Source organism: Schistocerca cancellata, chromosome 2, assembly GCF_023864275.1.
Source record: "Schistocerca cancellata isolate TAMUIC-IGC-003103 chromosome 2, iqSchCanc2.1, whole genome shotgun sequence".
Lineage (NCBI taxonomy): Eukaryota > Metazoa > Arthropoda > Insecta > Orthoptera > Acrididae > Schistocerca > Schistocerca cancellata.
Window position 1 is genome coordinate 505725907 of NC_064627.1, and position 21960 is coordinate 505747866.

The 21960-nt window shown below is 44.8% G+C and overlaps 1 protein-coding gene across 1 annotated transcript in view; it reads left to right on the top strand.

Moving 5' to 3' along the window:
• The first annotated feature begins 1986 nt into the window (after positions 1–1986).
• The window catches only part of LOC126146446 (von Willebrand factor C and EGF domain-containing protein-like), a 178417-nt gene continuing 158443 nt past the window's right edge, over positions 1987–21960 (top strand). The window contains exon 1 of the mRNA XM_049915621.1: positions 1987–2065. Within this exon, the coding sequence (XP_049771578.1) occupies positions 2029–2065 (37 nt within the window). The 5' untranslated portion in view covers positions 1987–2028. The remainder of the gene's footprint in view (positions 2066–21960) is intronic.

Genomic DNA, 21960 nt, shown 5'->3' on the forward strand with positions numbered 1-21960 from the left:
TTTTATAGAGACCGAAAATGTAACCTAAAGACCAGGCAGGGCCGACCAAGCGTGACTTCAGAAGAGAGGACCGTTATTTGGCTGCAAGGGCACAACAGTACCGTCTTAGTACTGCACGGCAACTGGTATGTGAGCTCGCAGCATCCACTGGACGTGCTGTATCGAGCCTAACGGTGTGCAGAAGGCTTCGGCAGAGTGGCCTTTATTGTCAGAGACTTGCTGTACGTGTACTTCTGACGCGTCTTCACAGAAGGGAACGCCTAGAGTAGAGATATCAATATGCCGCCTGCACGGTTGGAAAGTGGGCCAGTGTCCACAGATGAGTCCCGGTTTAGTATGGAGAGTGATTCCTGAGGCATTCGCATCTGGACGGAACCCGGAATACGATTTCGAGACCCAACCATTGTGGAAAAGGACCGATATCGAGGAGGATCCCTAATGGTGTGGCCAGGGATTGTTTTTATCACGCGAACCCCCCCTTCACGAAATTGTTCGGGTGAATCGGCGAGGTTGAACTGCTGTCAAGTATCGTGACGAGATCTTGAGTCCTCATTTGTGCTTGTTGCGAGGTGCTGTGGATCCAGACTTCGTATTGATGGATGATAACGCTCGATCGCATAGAGCAAGGGTGGTTGATGTTTTCTTGGAAACGGAAGATATTGCACGCATAGCATGGCCTGCTCGCTCTCCCGATTTGAATCCCGTTGAGCATGTCTGGGATGCGCAAGGGAGACTACTTGCGTCACGTCAGCACCCATCAACTAAGACTGCGAGCAGCTCTGCGGGGAGAGCGGCCGTTACTGCCTCAGCGTTTTGATGACGTCATTCACAGCATGCCCCACCGTTGTCAGGCCTGTATTGATGCCAGATGTGGCCACACCCCTTACTGAGCACATTAACCAGTTATCGGAATCTGTGCAAATCCGTTAAGTAGGAAAAAACGGAGAACATTTTTGTCTACCGTTAGGCATGTTGCAGTTGTCAACGTTCTGTATTCTTTACATTATTTCTGCTTTACTATCACCTATTTACACTGTTTACTGGCAAAATAAACGCGACCTTGCAAAAGTTCCGTTTGTTGCTTTAATTTTGGACACCAGTGTATATTTAAATATCTTCAAGATTTCGCGGCGCTGTCAGCAACTGTATAAATATTAATTTTAATAATCAACAGCCTCAGTTGCACCGTTTACCTATAATTTTCCTAGGTTTCAGTCGGGATAACCCAACCTTCTTCAGAATAACAGTAACTACCATTTGTCCATAGTGGACATCGTCAAGCTAAAACTAGAAATCCATAAATTATCGTCAGACTGCAAAAACTTATTGCCGCGGCCCCACTTCGCAAACGCGATGCGGCAGCCACATATAACGTCGTGAACATTGAGACGCGTGAAAAACTAGCTTTCGCTTAAAACGGGGTGCTAATTAACCAGAATATACTCAGCTAGTGTTTGATAATCAGAGCACTTAGCGACTTCCAACAAACTTTAAACATAATTTCAAAAGTTTTCTAAGCTTTTTCTTGCTTACGTGATTAATGATGCCGCGTGTTGCACCTTTGGAGACTTAAATTAAGTGCTGACATGCGCTTTAATGTTTCATATCGTCTAAGCCGAAATTACCTTTGAAAGTTACGCATATTCGGAAGAGTAAGGAAGAATGAATCGAAAACACAGTGTTCAACAATCGCGCAGTGGTTATTACTGTTCAGAAATAGACTTTAAAATGCAAAGGTTGGCAATTGCTGAAGCAGCTACGCTGCTTTCCCCGGGCCTTCCGCCTTCTGCCGATTACGGACGAAGGAATACAGAGTTAAAAAAAATCACGCGCCTAAAATATAAACAATGCACAGTTACGCAGTGAAAATGGCGGTGTGGCAGACATGGGGAAAATTAGCAGCTGCCATCGTTCCCTGTGCGCTCAGGCTCCGGATTGGGACAGGTACCGGCGCGGCAGTGGAGGGGCAGACATGACATCACGAGGCCGAAGGAGACAGCTCGGCGCAGTTATCGTTCGGCTCTCACCATGAGCGCACGTAGCGGTGCAGTGTGCGCATATGTCGGTGAGTACAGACTCTGCGAACGCGTGCTCCACTCATCATGCGAGGCATGACGTCGTGTCGTTTGCCTGTACGCCTCAAGTTTAATATATCAACTTTGGTACCGAAGTAGCTAGTAGTGCCTGACAATTGTTGCAATTTGTTAGCCTGTCCTTTCCTGATAACACGGAACGCGATTCCGAGTTCCCTCACGTCGAGTGTAAACGAAGTTTATATGAAAGTCGCACCTTGAGCAGTTTAGTGAAGAAATCTAATCTCTCGGGACAGGCGCATTTAAATGAACTGAGCATCCGTATAATGCAAGCGTGTCGTAACCATCGAATGTCTTTTTTTTAATTCATTCTCAGTACAATTGTTTAATGGGCACGTCTTCGAAGTATTATACTGAATAACGACAAGTCCAGTACTACTAGCCAGGAGCAGCCTAGCCCGTGCAGGGATATGAAACAACAGTAAAAGAAACAATTTCTTTGGTACTGCGAGCTGTAAACATTAAGCTACTCCAGCGGCATATGCATATAAGTTTTACAGTAAGCGTCAAACAAATGGCAATAACACTTTATAGAATGATGCAAGAGTTGTAAAATGAGTAGGAAAATAATTGCCGGCCGAAGTGGCCGTGCGGTTAAAGGCGCTGCAGTCTGGAACCGCAAGACCGCTACGGTCGCAGGTTCGAATCCTGCCTCGGGCATGGATGTTTGTGATGTCCTTAGGTTAGTTAGGTTTAACTAGTTCTAAGTTCTAGGGGACTAATGACCTCAGCAGTTGAGTCCCATAGTGCTCAGAGCCATTTGAACCATTTTTTGAAAATAATTTATTGTTAAAAACAATCACAGCATAAATTTTGAAAAGATGATCTGCTAGCAAGAGCGGACCCAGGAATTTTTAACGGTGAGGTTAATTCCCAACCTTGTTCTTTTATCCCAGCCCGTCGCTGGGAACGTCCTTATCTGCGTGTTGCTTCTTCAGTTTCCGATCTAAATTTATGTTTCTGCATTTGGCATAAATGTTATCTATCAAAAACTGGAAGAGAGTACATTCATAGAGCGGAGAGAACAGAGGCAATAACACGTCAACAATGTCTTGTATGTGGATTTTCGCGAAATGATCTCTTTGAATCCTGAAACTATTCCAGCCCCTCTCACATGCAGAACCAGGTAGGCCTTATTCGCTGTTTACATACCAAATAGTACGTACTTTAAACTGTTGAGCATTGCAATCACCTGCGATTCTGCTGCTTTGTAAGAGGTAGGACGCCAAAAATAGTGCTGGTGTCAGATTTAGCTAGATCCTCTATCGATGCTCCTCATTTAATCCTTGCACTTTTATGCTTTTTTTCCGTACTTGCGTACTTTGTGAGCGTAAATCGATACCTTAACATGTATTCATGTACCTTCTATTGTCGTAATAACATAAATTTGCCTTTTTAAACTTCTCCTTCTGCAAAATACAATGTGTTTATTTTTCTGCTCACCCGGCTATACTTCAACACCCGTCATTTTCTGTGAGTCTATTTATTTTTGTAAAAATATTACACAGGTTTCGTGGTAGTTTTGCTGTATCAGACCTAAAAATCACAACTGCATTTTTAAATTTTTAATTATTCACTTGAAAACTATCAATTGTGGAAGTAGATTTGTAAACAATTTCTTGTGATTATTTTGCAAATGAGTCTGTCAAACTACAAAAAGGCATAGAAACTAGCTGATGTGTAAATTCACTTTCACAACTAATGTAATTTTCACGTGAACAATCAAAAAAATGCACGTGTTATCCTTTTTAGGCTTAAAGTAGAATAGCAGTCATGAAAATTGCACAGTAGTTTTAGGAAAAATAAATGGAAATCCACAGAAGGTGACACATAGGCGTCGAAACTTGTTTGAGTAAATAGAAACAAATATACATTTTGTTTTACTGAAGGCAGAGTTTTGTAACACGCATTTAATTCGAAAAACTGAAATTTGTAAAAGAATCAATATTACCAGTGATCTAAAATATTGCAAAATAATCAACTGTAATTTGTTAGTTTTTTCCAACAATTTTTCCAGCTGCACACTGTGTAACTTCGATAGCTGCCTGGAATATACTTTTTGTGATGGCAAAACAAATTTTTTAGCCAGTTGTCGGAACAAATTAGTTGTATGATACTTTTACAAAGATAGAATGTGTATATTCTGGAAGTGTTAGTTTCTATCAGAGAAACATTAAATGTAGGTGCAATAAACCGAATCGCCATATAATTATTCCAATTTCACCGTCAGGCCAACTTACTAACTCTGTGACATTCGCTACTTATTTATAAGGTTGTCTTGCTGTCATCGTGAAATCAGTGAGCAACAACCCATGTATTGTAAATAACGTGTTAACTGTGATAATTTCCGTTGCTGGTCATCGAGGTTTCAGTACCGTACTTCATAAATTCTTTAAGTCATTTCCTTTCGTCATGTTCCCTAGCACCTTGTACTACCCAAGCGCACGAACAGCTTTTAGGCAGCTCAGCTGGCCATGACGGTCTAGAGCAGGGGCTACTAGCTGAACTGTCGACGTAGACTACTGCCCACTTGCCTCCAAACACTGAGTCGCCCAGGAATTCGCTGATGGAATATATATATAAAAAGAATAATTTTTCATCGAGAGCAGTGAAAATCTTGCGATGTAATTCATCTTTCGTTGTTATCGTGTAATAATACAAACAGTAACCTCAGGCTCTTGCAGGAGGTTATAAAAAACTGCATAAATATCCGGTAAGACCTTGGTAAGATTTCAAAATAACGCAGACTGGTATCTTACTTTAAACATTCAGGAATATAAAACAGAGCAGAATTTCTTTCCAGTAAGCCAAAGTTTGACGTTAGGGCACAGGAAGAAGTCACTTTCATTATGCTAGTGCGAGAGCACTGTTTGCATGCCAACTTTGGTATTTTCAGTCAACACAGATTTCTAAAGATTTAACAATTAAGCATAATAAGGTCCAGTTGTGGTTCTCCCTTTTTCCAAGTAATCTATAAGGCTTATTCCTAGGGAATCCCAAAAAAAAAGTGCTCATCACATTACCAGCCCACAAAATTCTGTGCCATCTTTGATGCACTTTCACCAGCCTTGGTCCATTGGTTTGACTGCCGTTTTGAATCTAGTGTGTAATGATGGATCCAAGTTTCATCAATAGTCACAAATCGGCGCAGAAAATTTCGCGGATTGCATTTAAACGTCGCGAAACCATTGCGTTGACATGTCGTGCCAGGTGCGCTTTTGTTCGACTGTGATCAGTCGCTGCACCCACTTTGCGTATGACTTCCTCATAGCCAATTCTCCGTGCACGATATTACGCACTAGCCCTCTTGAGATGTCTACAGTCACAGCAATCTAACGAATCTTCATTCGGCGATCTTGCATTACAGCATCATGGAGTTTTGTCAATGGTTTCCTTGTGGTACCTCAGTTGGACGACCAGGACGCGCTGCGTTTTCGGTGCTTGTCCGATCTCGTTCAAATTCATTAGTCGAAAAGTAAATAGTCCTCAATGATGGTGCAGAGCCCGCGAGAACTTCATCCAGTTCTTTTGATTTGTGTGGTAGTCTTTCCATTAAAATGAAAATGTTTAGTAACAGCACGAAACGCGGTTTTTCCTTATTTTCATTTGCAAAAGACACGCTGACTAATTTAGGTGGCTGTCAACAATGAACCGTGCGCTATACACTGTTGAAATTCTTTATACGATCCTTAGAATATTCAGGCTTACCAGCCGGAGGAGATTGTTTGACGTCCCATCAACGAGATCATTACAGATGGAGCACAAGCTCGGATTCGGGAAAAATGGGGAAGAAAATCGGGCGTGCCCTTTCGAAGGAAACGCCCCGTTATTTTCCTGAAGGTTTTAGGGAAAGCACGGAAAATCCTAATCAAGATGACCGCACGTGGGTTTGAACAGTCATCCTCAAGAACGCGAGTCTCAGTGTGTTAACCACTGCGCCACATCTCTCTGTGCTTACCAACCATGAAGACGCAAGAAAAATGTTTGTCTTTCACGGAAATTTACCCTGACTTGTCAGACCACCCTCGTAATATCCTATGACTGCTATAACACAATCCCAGTTGGAATTAGTCAACTCCTAACAAATACTTGGGTGTAACAATCAGTGTGGAGATGAATTTCAATTATCACATACGCTCAGTAGACTAGTAAGCAGTTAGCAGATAAAGTCATTAATAGGATGCTGGGAAAATGCAGTCAGTTTACAAAAGAAGTGCCTACAAAACACTCGTTTAATAAAAACGGAAATGAAATTCAAATAATTTGAAAGCCCGCTAAAAAGCTCCATTCGAGTCATACTATGTCACTAGCTAGCTCGCCGCTCCTACTGTCATAAAGCTAATCTACAGTGATGTCTTGTTTTGGAATTTTTATTTCGGAAAATGACTTACAAATGGTATGTAGTACCACGCTGCAAGAATACCAGCATACAACGCTTGAAAAATTGTTTTTCAGTGTTTCAGAAGATGAGAAAGTGCTTAAAAATTAGTTGCACTGTGCTGGCAAAATGATACAACGTCGATTCCAAAGTTCTCTTACTTAATTGAAAATGTTTTGCTCTCTGAAGTTAACATCAAATCACCTCCGAGATACGCTTTCTCACTGTTACAAAGGAGCGTAGCGTCAGTCGACGAACTTAACTAAATTATCGTTATACCCACTTCTTTGCACATTATTGGCAGCTCGATTGGTAGAGCGGTGAAATGTCGATTATTAAAAAAATGATATCCATAAGTCCCGGATTCGAATCTAGCCTGCAACAATATTTTAGCTTATTAATAAAACAAATCGACAGTACTTCCATATGAAAACCAAATCAGAATTGCATAACTTCGCAGCACCGATTGAAAACAGTGTTATTGTTTTCCTTGGCGTTTACATGCTCTTGGTGGCCAAGCGGTTAAAGGTGCTACCGTCGCAGGTTCGAATCCTGCCTCGGGCATGGATGTGTGTGATGTCCTTAGGTTAATTGGGTTTAAGTAGTTCTAAGTTCTAGGGGACTGATGATCTTAGAAGTTAAGTCCCATAGTGCTCAGAGCCATTTGAACCATTTTTTTTGTTTACATGCTCTTACATTTGCAGTAGCTGTTCACTCTCATCTTTTTCCAAAAGATATTTTCTAGTTTGTGAACAGACTTTTTACTTCATTAGAAACAATGCCTTTATCTTCATACTGTCCAGCTAGAATCCTTATTGTTTAAGCTTTTGAAGTTTCATCTTACATAAGATGAAGTCAAGTCAACTTCAGATACTGACGTTAGTTTACACTCAAATCAGCATAGCTCCTACGTTTCTTGCCTGTATGTTGCACATGCTTTATATCGCTGCGCATACAAAACCTCATCGTCCTACACCTTATTTTACTGCGGGAGTATGGTGATATCTTCAATACTAGCAATGCTTTCCAAAAAAGGTCATTGTTTGTAAACAAAGTAGATGCATTTATCCTCAGCTGCCCATTTCCCAGACTAAGATTAATGTGCAGCTATATACAATACATCCCACCATCGAAACAACTGCTACAACTAGATATTGCTAACGCTATATTCATATTCCGTGTAAAACTTTTAAAAGTATATGACCCTTCCAAGGTTCCAACATGTGACCTCATTGTTTACAGCCGCATGTGCTATCCGTTGCGCCACCGAACGCCTGCTCAGTACACTGTCTCTGGTGTCTTCTATTGATAGGAATATTCTACAGCCTCTACATCCATAGGGACCACGAAGACAAAACAGACTAAGTACAGCGTACACAGAAGCGTTTAAGCAGTCGTTCTTTCCGCACGCCGAGCGCGAATGGAGTATAAAGAAACTCTAATGTGTAGTATAGTCGGAAGTGTGCCAACTCTCATGGAGTTGAGAGCGTTTTGCAGAGTATGCCTGTAAATGAGGGAAAACTATAGCTTTGTGATCCATTCGGTTTCTGGGCCAAAAAATTAGCATATGATTTTTGAAAATGTTCAATTTCCCGTAGCTGCAACGGAAATGAAACTTTCGCTATTCAGTTAGTGTTGCAAAAATGTATTAATAAATTATGTACAACTGTACCGCTGAGATACCAACCCATTGCTGTAGAGATGATTCTCGTTTTTAAGTTTCCTATATGTCAGAGTAATGGGCTAGAATCAATACCAAGTGAGTTTTACACAACTGTTCGGAAGGCATATGTAGCTGAGATAACGTTAGTACGTAATGTCACACGTGCATTGGACCTCTTCGCTTTATATCGGGCAGTGATATTGTTATCTTGTTATTATTTCATGAAGTTCCACACATATTACTGCCTCCTTGGAGGCCCTTTTCCAGTGTCACAGAAAAAATTTATCAAATACCAACTCGTTATACAGAGTAATTACAGTGTCCAGTTGCGCTAGATGTGCCCTCCTTGTGGGTCCAGGGGTAAGAATAGGCCAGAGGCATTCCTGCCTGTCGTACGAGGCGACTACAAGGAGTTTCACATGTTTCGGCCTTTGTGATGGTCCCCTGTAAGGTTTGACCTTCATATTTCAAAATTTTTGCAGAGAGCGAGCCAATTGGGGATGGACGTCTTACATGGTGCATCGTGACCATCATGCATTGAGATCTTTAGCCCACTTTCTCATCGTCGCATTTCAGTCCCGCTCATTCTCCATCTTTTGGGTGAGGACACCTTTTGGATGCGTTTTCCACCATGCACTATGCAGTGTCGCTTTCTGTGTCGACAATGACCATGGACTTCTTCACACCTGATATCCAGCACAGTAGCCAGTCCATTGTGGTGCGACCACCTTGTACCCTGTTGGTTGTAGCCTCCTAACCACACAGGGATTGCTCTGCTGATGCCTGCGCCGTTACCTCCCCACCTATGCAAAGGGGTAGATGACCATCTCCATGGGGCATTGGGAATCCCGTCAGTGGTCATTCTGCAGGTGGCTGCAGCTGGGTGGCGCCCATGCGATGGAGCGTAGTCAATCATCTCTTGCTGGTGGTAAACACCAGCAGTCTCAAAGTGATCACGAGCTCAATTCAATGCACAGAAGTACGACCCCAAATCGTTCCCCTCCCTGGCCACACCATGGGAGGAACGTCAGGCTAAGGATGGCAGCAGTTCTTATTCGCCCTGGTACCTTGTATGTTCGAGAGCTGATGGGGAATTTTTCATGACGACAAAGCCTAAGTTTTTTGTTGAGCATTTAGAGGACAAGTTCAGGGAGATGAAGGATTTATCCAAAATGAGATCTGGGTCACTTGATCAAAACAGCATCCTCTGCCCTGTCACAGGCGTTACTAGCATGTGACAAGCTGGGGGATTTTTCTGTAACCATCATGCCCCATAAGAGCTTCAATAGGATCCAAAGTATCATATTTCACAGGGACCTTCTTTTGCAGTCGGGCGATGAGCTGCACGCCAATTTAGAGCGGCGAGGTTTACATTTCGTCCGGCGTGTTCACTGGGGTTCAAAGGATAATCAGGTTGCCACTGGCGCCTTCATCTTGGCTGTAGCGGGTGATACATTACCCTAGAAGGGTACCGTGATGGTCTACCGCTGTGATGTAAAGCCCTATATCCCTCCCCTGATGTGGTGCTTTAATTGTTGCGAGTTCGGCCATGTGTCTTACCGCTGTACTTCCAGAATCACATGTAGAGATTGCGGACGCCCATCAAATCCCAATACTCAATGTGCCCTGCCTCCAATCTATGTCAACTGCGGAGAACACCATTCACCTTGCTCGCCAGACTGCAGTATTCTCCAGAAAGAAAAGAAAATTATGGAGTAAAAGACCTTGGACCGACTAACTTACACTGAGGCTAAGAGAGAATTTGAATGCCTGCATCCTGTGTATATGACAGTCTTACACTGCCGCTACATCAGTTCTGGCACCATCACCTCTGCCAACCCCCATCACCTCTGAGCTGGAAACTACGACTGCCCCCTTGAGGGTAGGGGCATTTCCCTCCCTGTTGCTCCCACACCACCTGCTGTGACAGCAACAAGCCCCCAACCATCGGGGATGTCCATCCCCAGCTCTAAGCCAGAGAAGCATAAGTCTTCTTCGGCTCCTCTCGCTAGGAAGGGGACCCTTGGGTCACTCCCGTTCCAGGTTTCTGCTAGTGGGAAAGATGACACCTGCCAGTGGCTGAAGAGCTCAAAAGCAGCTGGTCATAGGGCTTCACACTCATCCTCAGTCCTGGAGACTGAGCCAGTGAAGCTCTCCCAGCCAGGGAAATCCAAGGAGCAGCGAGAGAAGCCCAAAAAGAAGTCACCTAAGACCAAGGAAATAGTGGTGGCACCCACACCACCGCTTCCGTAAGCTCTGTGTCTGAGGATGGGGTGGAGATTCTGGCATCTGTTGAGGACCTAGAACTCGCAAGACAGAGTGGAAATACCCTGCTCAGACAATAAGTCGGTGGCAGCAGGTGACTCTGAGGTGTAAACTGCCTCACTGAATGTTCCATGCCTTCCCAGTCTCACGATGACATCATCCTCCAATGGAATTGCGGCGGATTTTTCCACCACCTGGCAGAGCTACGGCAACTGTTAAGCTTTACACCTGCTATCTGCATTGACCTCCAGGAAACCTGGTTCCTGGTAGTGTGGACCCCTGCACTCTGTGGCTATAAGTGGTATTACAGGAACTGTAGCGATTATAATAGTGTCAGGTGGAGTTTGCGTTTGTCCTAAACATAGTCTGTAGTGAACCTGAGCCAGAATAACGACGACACAGGAAATAACTGTCTGCAATGTATATCTTCCTCCAAATGGTGCAGTATCCCTGAATGTATTAGCTGCACTGATTGAACAACTCCCTAAACCTTTCCTACTTTTTGGAGATTTCAACGCCCATAACCCCTTGTGGGGTCGCACTGTGCTTACTGACTGAGGCAGAGATGTCGAAACTTCACTATCTCAGTTCGACCTCTGCCTCTTAAATACTGGGCCCACCACACATTTCAGTGTGGCTCATGGTAGTTACTTGGCCATTGATTTATCAATTTGCAGCTCAGGACTTCTCCCATCTATCCACTGGAGAACACATGATGACATGTGTGGTGGTGACCACTTCCCCATCTTCCTGCCACTGCCCTTCCGTCAGGCCCATGGACGCCTACCCAGGTGGCCCTTAAACAAAGTGGGGAAACTTTCACCTCTGCTGTCACCGTTGAATCTCTCCCACACAGTAACATTGTTGTCATGGTTGAGCAGGTGACTACAACAATTGTTTCTGCTGCAGAAAACGCGATTCTTCAGTCCTCAGGGTGCCCCCAGCACAAGGTAGTCCATTGGTGGTCGCCGGAAGTCTCTGAAGCAATAAAGTAGCAGCGGCGAGCTCTACAGCGGCATAAGCGGCACCCTTTGCTAGAGAACCTCGTAGCCTTTAAACAGCTCCGTACCCGCATTCGCTAGCTTAACAAACGACGGAAGCAGGAGTGTTGGCAGGAATACGTGTCGACCATCGGGTGCCATAGGTCACCTTCCAAAATCTGGGCAAAGATCAAACTTGTTTTCAGGTACCAGACCCCCCACAGGTGTTCCCGGTGTTAACGTAAATGGCGTGTTATCTACCGATGCAAATGCGGCGCTTTGCCGGGCGCTTTGCCGGGCGCTTTGCCGGGGCCTTTCACTTTTTCAACCTGTGGCTATAAGGGAAAGTCCTCTCATTCACTACACGCCACAGTGAATCCTATAACGCCCCATTTACAGAGTGGAAGCTCCTCAGTGTCCTTGCACATTGCTCTGACAGCTCCTGGGCCTGATCAGATCCACAGCCAGATGATTAAAAATCTCTCATCTGACTAAAAGTGACATATTCGCATCATCTTCAACCGGATCTGGTGCAATGGCATCTTTCCATCACCATGGTGGGAGAGCACTATCATTCTGGTGCTGAAACCTGGTAAAAACCCACTTGATGTGGAAACCTATTGGCCTATCGGCCTCACCAACATTCTTTGTAAGCTGCTAGAATGTATGGTGTGTCAGCAGTGGCTCCATGTCAAAGCGGCTTCCACCAGGGTTGCCTTACCACTGTTAACCTTGTGTCCCTCGAGCCTGCCATCTGAACCGCCTTTTCCAGATGTCAACACCTGGTTGCCGTCTTTTTTGATTTACGACTTAACAACTTCATATTCTTGCCACATTGTATGATTGGGGTCTCCATAGACCCACTCCCGATTTTTATCCAAAACTTCCTGTCACTCCATACTTTCCATGTCCAGCTTTGTGCCTCCCATAGTTGCATCCATACAAGGAGAATGGAGTCCTGCAGGGCTCTGTATTGAGTCTCTCCATTTTTAGTGGCCATTAATAGTCTAGCAGCAGCTGTCGGGCCCTCCGTCTCACCTCCTCTGTATGCAGACGACTTCTGCATTTCGTACTACTGCTCCAGTACTGGTGTTGCTGAGCGTCACCTGCAGGGAGCCATCCACGAGTCGCAGTCATGGGCTCTAGCCAATGGTTTCCAGTTTTCTGCCATGAGGACATGTGTTGCATTTCTGTCGGCGTCGTACCATTCATCCGGAACCAGAACTTTACCTTAATGACGACCCACTCACTGTAATGGAGACGTCTATTCTTAGGTCTGGTTTTCGACACTCGTTTGACTTGGCTTCCTCATCTACGTCAGCTTAAATGGAAGTGTTGGCAGCACCTCAATGCCCTCTGCTGCCTGAGCAACACCAACTGGGATACAGATCGCTCTAGACCGCTGCGACTCTACAGAACTGTTGTTCAATCCCGCCTTGACTATGGAGTGTGATTTATGGTTCAACGGCGCCCTTAGCATTGCATTTGCTCGACCCATTGCACCATCGCGGAGTTTGACTAGTAACAGGAGCTTTAAGACAATGTTCAAATGGGTGTGAAATCTTATGGGACTTAACTGCTAAGGTCATCAGTCCCGAAGCTTACACACTACTTAACCTTAATTATCCTAAGGACAAACACACACACCCATGCCCAAGGGAGGACTCGAACCTCCGCCGGGACCAGCCGCACAGTCCATGACTGCAGCACCTTAGACCGCTCGGCTAATCCTGCGCGGTGAGCTTTAAGACAAGTCTGGTGACAAGCGTACTGGTGGATCCCTCCATTGAAGATCAGATGTGCACAGTGGCTCGATAGTTACATTGCACGCATTCATAGCTCTCCTCAACATGCTTATTCCTGTCTTCTTTCCCCAACCATGGCAGTTCACCTCCCACATAGGTGGCCCAGGGCAGGGCTAACGATTGCAGTTCACGTGCGATCGCTTCTGTCTGAACTGGAATCCTTCCCTTCACCACCTCTCCTCGAGGTCCATTCATGTACACCTCTGTGGTGTAGCTGTAAGCCGAAGCTTCCCCTGGATATTTCACATGTCCCTAAGGACTCCGTTAAACATCTGGCTCTCTGCTATCACTTCCTCTCGATTCTTGAAGTGAAGTGTTCTGGGGCTCTGAAGTGGTTTCCACCAACGGCTCAATGGTAATGTTGTCTTCGCCTTTGTCCACAGAGGCGCTATTGAACAGTATTCCTTGCCTGATGGCTGCAGTGTATTCACTGCAGAGCTTGTGGTCTTATCTTGTGCTCTTCAGTACATCTGTTCCTGTTCTGGTGAGCCGTTTTTCTCTGTTCTGATTCCATGAGCAGCTTACACGCTATCGTCGGCATTCTTTGGTAGCGATTATCCAGGAGTCCATCTCTGCCCTGGAATGTTCCAGTCGCTCAGTGGTGTTTGTGTGGACCCCAGGACACGTCGGAATCCCAGGCAACGAACTTGCTGACAGGCTGGCCAAACAGGCTATGCGGATCTCCTGGAGATTGATATCTCTGAAACTGCCCTGCATTCTGTCTTACACCGCAAGGTTTTTGTATTTGGGAGATGGAGTGGCATAACAGTGTGCACAACAAACTGCGTGTCATTAAGGATACTGTGAATGTGTGGAAGTCTTCCCTGCAGCCTTCTCCTATGGAGTCAGTTGTCCTTTGTCGACTCTGCATTGGCAATACGCGGCTCACACATAGTTACCTCCTCTGTCACGAGGACCGTCGTCCACCTCTTGCCGGACTGCTCACTTTCCGCCGCTTTGCGGCGGACCTTTAACTTTTCCAGCACCATACCTTCGGTTTTGGGTGACAGTGCCTCAACAGCAGCTTTAGTTTTACGTTTTATTCGTGAGGATGGGTTTTATCATTTGATCTGAGTTTTAGTGCATGTCATTTGTCCCTCTGTGTCCTCCACTCTATTGCTTTTAGGGTGGAGGTTATAATGTGTTGCAGAGTGGCTGGCTTCTCCTCTTTTATTCTCATCATCAACCAACCATGGTAATCTTCTTTCTTGTTTTTAATCTCCTCTCCCTGTTTCTTGCGTTTGTTTGTGGTTTACTTGTCCTGTCTTGTCCATTGTAATGTATGTTGTCCTTCTGTCCTTCTGGTTTTTCCTTTCTGCTGTTGTTGTGCCGTACGTCGTCTTTTTCTTCTTTCCCTCAGGTAATTGTTCTACTGGGAACCAGGGACTGATGACCTCGCAGTTTAGTCCCTTTCCCCCCTTTTAAACAAACCAACCAACCAACCTTATTGGACATGGCACGAAAAGTGTTATCTGTCTCAGAATCCCACGTGTCAAGTTGTGTTTGTTGTCAGTTGAAGTTTCGGAAAGTTGGAAAGTAGCTTTGTCACGGAAGATTAACTGCTTTTGTAGTCGTCATTTTCAAGATGGTTCTGCATAGCAATGAAGAACTGCAGACAAAACAATTTATCGTTATGCCATTTATGAGTCTTCACTTTTAATCGCTAATATAGAATTTGGCACACTCTAGGCTGAAGGATATTCGATTCTGCACTAGCTCGACAGGTGGACACTGTCTGTTCTGACACGCCTGGTCACTCCAAACGTTTTGCATCCCACAAAAAACCATCTTCCTCAAATTTCATGTAACATTACGCCATGCTATTGTAAACAGGTGGTGTCTTGTGAAACTTGCTATGAAAAGCTGATTGGCAATGAGGAAATTCTAGTGCACAAATACTTTCTTTACGCATTTAGCTGCCATTTTCAGCAACTTTGCTCGGTGGCGCCACTGACGGCAGTTTTCCTAACTAATGTGCTGGCGCCATGTTCAGAAACAAACTTTACGAATTTGTCTTTATGTACTGTTCCATATGTTATGTTTATCCATTTTCCTATACCGTTATTTTAAAATGTTCATAGACTTTAGAAATGCCCAACATTTACTTATTCTGGATGTAGTTGGGATAGTATATCTTAGCTGCCTTGCCCTGTATCCTATGACCATAGTGTTGTTAAATAAACTACCCTGACATTTCTCGAAGTTATTTACTGTAAGTAGTCCATGGGAACAAAACCGTTCCTTGTCTGATCAGGATATAAAACCTAACTTTGGGCACACGCAACCAGTATCCAACCCCCGCGCCTCTCTATCACTGTACACTGACGCACCATTATGTGGTGTATTATCTTCAGATAGCGTTGAATGTCTGTACAGTGTAAGTATAGTCTTGTGCTTTGAAGCATTCTGATATTGTTAAACGTCAAATACAGAATCATCCGGTTCACAAGACTCCCTGATTGCTGCCTATCACATGACATGCTGTTAGAAGCTTATTACACTCGCATCAGCCAAAGTCATTTGATTTTATGTTGATGTTAAAATTTAGGTATTGTAATTTTTATCATGTATGTGTTGATCTCCTACTGAATTCTTTTTGTAATTAATTTACTAGATATTCATTTTATAGAAACGTTTCATTCTTCTGTCGAAGACTTCAAATGCTAGTGTATGTAAATTATCGCCCGGTCCATATTTTCAACGAAGTACTGGGTGATCAAAAAGTCAGTATAAATTTGAAAACTTAATAAACCACAGAATAATGTAAATAGAGAGGTAAAAATTGACACACATACTTGGAATGACATGGGGTTTATTAGAACAAAAAACAAAGCTCACAAAATGTCCGACAGATGGCGCTGGACAGCATAATGTCAGTGACTACTACCGTGACGGCTGAGAGGTGCGCCGATATGTTACAGAATCGCATCATCCCCAGCCTGGTTGATAAACACCTGCTGGAACGTACGATGTTTATGCAGGATGGTGCTCCACCCCACATTGCTAGACACGTGAAAGATCTCTTATGCGCGTCGTTTGGTGATGATCGTGTGCTCATCCACCACTTTCGTCATGCTTGGCCTCCCAGGTCCCCAGACCTCAGTCCGTGCGATTATTGGCTTTAGGGTTACCTGAAGTCGCAAGTGTATCGTGATCGACCGACATCTCTAGGGATGCTGACAGCAACATCCGACGCCAATGCCTCACCATAACTCTGGACATGCTTTACAGTGCTGTTCACAACATTATTCCTCGACTACAGCTATTTTTGAGGAATGATGGTGGACATATTGAGCATTTCCTGTAAAGAACATTATCTTTGCTTTGTCTTACTTTGTTATGCTAATTATTGCTATTCTGATCAGATGAAGCGCCGTCTATAATTTTTTGAACTTTTGTATTTTTTTTTCTAATAAAACCCCATGTCATTCCAAGCATGTGTGTCAATTTGTACCTCTCTATCTACATTATTCTGTGATTTATTCAGTTTTCAAATTTATACTGACTTTTTGATCACCTGGTATATTAACTAAATATGGAACTGTATTGCTAAGAACGTGTTAGATAAATAACTCATTGAAACATACGACAGAAATAAATAGCACATATAAGTACTTGTCTGGAAAGATTTTTAACCCTAGAGCAAAAGGCAAACAAAAGGTGAATGAAGCCAAAATGAACGTGAGGAGGAAGATGCGAGAAGCGTTCAATGAATTTGAGTAAAATTTTGCCAAATGACATGAGTAAATATCCTGATAAGTTCTGGTGTTACGTAAAGTGAATAAGCAGATAGAAATTATCTGTTCAGGCCTCATTGAACATACTGGCACCAGAACAGATGACAGGGATGAGGCCGAAATACTTAATTCGGTACCGGTAGTTCAGAATTGTTTGACAGCGGAAAAGATAACGCAGTTCCTCCTCTCAATCGGCGCAGGAATGTCGAAATGGCGCTGGATGAGGCGCCTGTGGTGCTCTACAGAGTTATGTGAAAGGTCTTGGTTTTCTTTTAGCAGTATTTGTCGTAGTTCACTGGGGCTAAGTGGTATTTCTAGCGATTGGGAAAAAGCGCAGGTTATTCACGTTTTGGAGAAGGGCCGACAGAGGTGCTCATAATCTGAGCGAATGTGATGTAGAATTATGGGACATGTTTTATGCTCATGTGTTGTTAGGTTTCAGAGAAGGAAAATCTTCTCTCTAAAAATCAACTTGGATTCCACAGGTACAGATGTCGTAAGACTCAGCTCGTTCTGTTCGCCCATGAAATCCAGTGCAGTGTATGGAAAGTTGATGCTGTTTTCCAGATGCGTTCGAAACATTTCCGAACTGTCGTTAAGTGAACAAAATACGAGCTTACCGAGCAGCAGACCAGATTTGTGACAGGATACAAGACTTACTTGCAGATTCGCTCCCTCCATTCTCCAATCTAACGTTCATGGCATTAGGAGGAATTACTGCTCTCTTGGAATTGCAGCGTCTGATTGCTTTCTGCGGCCAAGAAACAAAATTGTCCTCCGTCGCTTTGACCTCTCGTATTTCCTTCCAGTCAATTAGACCCCCCCCCTCCCTCCCGACCCCTGAGGATGACATTCTGTCTCGTGGGGGAATCGTGCTGCTCATCCGAGATGACGTCCATAGCCAAACCATCATTGAATACCCGGCTGCAAGCTGTTGCAGTCCATATTTTCCTCCTTCGTTTCCCCTTTTCTCTTCGTAAAGTCTACATACCTCTGTCATTCGCTGTCACCAGGGCAGACTTAGTCTAGCTTATTGGTCAACTCCCTCACCCCCTATTTGCTGCTTGGCGACTTTGATGGCCAACATCGCCTTTGAGGCACTTAAAGAACATGTCAGAGGTGCCCTCTTGGCTGACCCCAATCTCACCTGTCTTAACACTGGAGCACCTATGTTCCTTCCAGACTCCATACACCTTATTCCCATTTGGACCTCTTGTTTTGCACTGGCCAGCTGGTTATCGTCTAGAGTGGTCCATTCTCTCTTACATGTACTCGAGCGACATTTTCCTGTGCACTATACATTTGATGACTCCTACCCCACCTGCGTGGAAACCCAATTGGCAGCTTTCTAAGGTTGACTAGCGGCTTTACTCTTCCCTGGCGGCCTTCGCCAAACAGCATTTCGCCAGTTGTAGTGACGAGGTAGAATACCTTACAAACGTTATCCTTACTGCCGCAGACTGTTCCATTCCTCGCGCTTCGTCTTTACTGCACCATGTCCCGGTCCCTAGGTGGACTGAGGTGTGCCGTGACGCAATTCGCACGCGGAGACGTGCTGTCCGCATTTTTAACCATCATCCTACGGTGGCGAACTGTGTTAGTTATAAACAGTTGTGTGCACAGTGTCGTCCCATTCTTCTGGATAGGAAAAAAGTTAGCTGGATTTCATTTACTAGTTCTTTCAACATTTTCACACCTTTTGTCGTGTGGGGCAACCACTGTCGGCTCTCTGGGACCAAGGCCCATTTCCCAATTTACGGCCTGACCGTAGCAGACGGTTATTGTGGACCCCATTGCTGTCTCCAACACTTAGGCAGCTATTCTGCGGAGATTTCGAGCTCTTCCAACTATCACCTCGCCTTCCTCGCTCGCAAACGGGTGGATGCAGCTCGGATGATACCCTTCTCCTCCCAGAATCGTGAATGTTACAATGCCGCCTTTACTATGACGGAGCTAATCATGCTCTCACTTCATCCCAATGTTCTGCTCCAAGGCCAGGCAATGTTCACTTTCAGATGTTGCAGCACCTTTCTCTTGCGGGCAAGCACCTGCTCCTTCATAGATACAATCGCACTTGGTCAGACAGCACGTTTGACATACGCTGGTGTCAAGCCAATGTCATACCCATATCTAAGCCTGGTCAGGACAAAAACCCTACTCCTAACTAGCGCCCCATTTATCTCACAAGCTATGTTCTCAAGGTGGCTGACTGTATGATTCATGACTTCCAGGTAAGGTGGCACGAGTCTCGCAACCTACTAACCTCTGTACGATGTGGATTTCCAGCGCGCTGTTCTGCCGTTGACCATCGTGTCCCTTACGTGAAATGTATTCGCAATAATGAATATGGACTACTATCAGCTGTGTAATGTAATGACAATGATAATTTGTGCCAGACCGGGACTCGAACCCGGATTTCCCGCTTATCGCGAGCGGTTGCCTTACCATTTGGCTATCAGGACAATACCCATGACCAGACCCATATTCGCAATTGCGAATACATTAATGTATTTCATAACGGCTGTAGCCACCACAGTGCCTGTTCCTTTGGACAAGCATACATATTCGAAGGAACTTCACATCGTAATTCGAAATAACACACACTGCATTATTGTATATATCTCTTCAGTTTGTCATCCCATATCATGAACGGTTTTCTGCGGAAATGACTGCGGCCGTGGTTTCTGATTTAGAGAAAGTGTGAGATACCTGCTGGAGGACTGGTATCCTCCACCCTTATACATGTGGGGTCTCGGAGGCCGCATTCCCCGCTTCCTCCAGGAATTTTTAAAAGACAGAGTTGTCAAGGTACACTTGGATTCGACCTTTTCAAATGCCTTTATCCAGGAGATGGGTGCCTCAAGGCTCCATCCTGAGCATTGTTCTCTTTGCTATGGCCATTAACCCTGTTATGGAATGTCTCCCAGCAGACGTTTGAGTCTCCTTTTCATCGACAACTTTGCGATCTATTGCAGTTCTCCACGGACTTGCATCCTTAGCGGCGCCTTCAGTGGTATCTCGATCGTCTCAACTCCTGGAGCATTGACATGGGCTTTTATTTTTCCACTGACATAACCGTTTGTACGAATTTTTGCGTGCGCAACGGGTTTCTTTCATCATCCTCACATCTTGGGCCTGCTGCTCTTTCGTTCGCTGAAACTACGAAGTTCTTGGGCCTCATACTCGATAGGAAACTTTCTTGGTCCTCTCACGTGTTTTACCTGGCACCAGGCTATACCAGTGTCATCATGTCAAAAGCAGTACTTCCTGGGGAGCAGATTGGACCACCCTCCTCTATTTATAACGCTCCCTTATTAGTTCGAAACTAGATTATGGTTGTTCCGTTTATTCATCTGCATGTCCATCTATCTTACGTAGTCTTAACACAATCCACCATCGTGGAATACACTTGACCATTGGCGCACTTTACACTAGCCTGGTTGTGAGTCTTTGCAGAAGACTCCAAACTGCTACTGTCATACCAGTGTGATGCCCTCCTCAGGGACACACATGCCGTTTGTCGCCATGCCCGATGCCTCCCTTGACCACCAGTATGAGGCTGCAGTCCTACCTCGGCCTGCTAGCTCTTTCATTACTTCGGATGGTCTCCATGTTGCTGTCTGTCGGCAGGTGGTTTAGTTTTGGCATCACCACTGGTCTACTCTTCATGGGAACAAGCTCTGGGGAATTAAACTGTTCCCAGGGTCGTGGCCTACCACCTCACAGCCCTTTCGTCACGAGGGCGTTGTCTTTTTAGCTGTTACCATTTAAGTGGTGGTCCACCATCACTTTGTGCTCATTGTCATCAACCTTCGATGGTTTGCTAGTTCCTAGCCGAATGTCCGTTTTTCAACCGCTTTCGTTCCAGAACATGTTTGTCACGTCAGTTATTAACCGTTTTAGCGAGCGATCCGCGGTTTGTCGACCGCGTTTTATTTTTTATCCGTAGTAGCAATATGATGAAAGACATTTAATCTTTGGTTCAGGACCTCTGCTGTCTCTATGGCATATTTTGCCGATCTGTCTCCAAGGGGAAGTCCTTGGTTTTAGCTCTTTCGTTCTGTTGATTGGGCTGAACGTGAGGTCGCTTTCAACATCTTGTACATGTTAGTGTTGTTTCTGCGTCCTAAAACAAAACAAAAACAAAAAAATAGACATAACGATCTCTTCCCTCAATCATGTGGCTTTGCTGCATTGGGACCTACATCCTATCTTTGTGAAAGTGACCACTTTCCAGTGATTCTGTCTATTTCCTCCAGAGGGTCAACAGCTGTTTTGTGGGTACTTGTGTTGTGCACAGGGGTCCCTGAGCTATTGTAGCCTTTCTTCTTTTCTGAGCAGCTTTACCTTTCCTTCTTTCTCCTTGCCCATCCTTACTACTTTCTCTTTGCCCCTTCCTTTCCCTCTCGTGGTGTTCTTGTAATATCAGCCTGGCTATCCTGCTGACTTTCCTTCATCTTGCGATTTGGTTTGTTTGCATTTCCTCTTCTTTTTCGGCTTTTCTTTTTTGGTCCCCCTCAGGGCTTTGACCTGCATATCTAAATGTGAACTCTAGTGAGAGCCAGTAGGCAAAGAACTCCCCACCTAGCATCTTTGGCGTAGGTTCCTCTTCCCCTCCTCATCCTCTCCCTCACAATTTTCCTCCATCCCCCTCAGGACCTCCTTGGTATGTCACAAGCTTGATAGCCAGTTCATATGGTGGGCCTCCCCTGCGGGTCTGGGGGTTAGAATAGGACCGAGGTATTCCTGCCTGTCGTAAGAGGCGACTAAAAGGAGTCCCTCCCCCTCAAGGGGGTAGTTAGCACCTGCGTCCGGAGACGGACGCGACCTATATTTGCGGTCATTTTGGTTTTTCACTTCTTCTCGTTTCTTCCTTCCTTTGGTTGGTTCCTTTCTTTGTTCTTCTCCATCTCACTGTCTTACTTACTCTTTCCCTTGCCGTCTTCTCCTTGCCGTCTTCTCCTTGCCGTCTTCTCCTTGCCGTCTTCTCCTTGCCGTCTTCTCCTTGCCGTCTTCTCCTTGCCGTCTTCTCCTTGCCG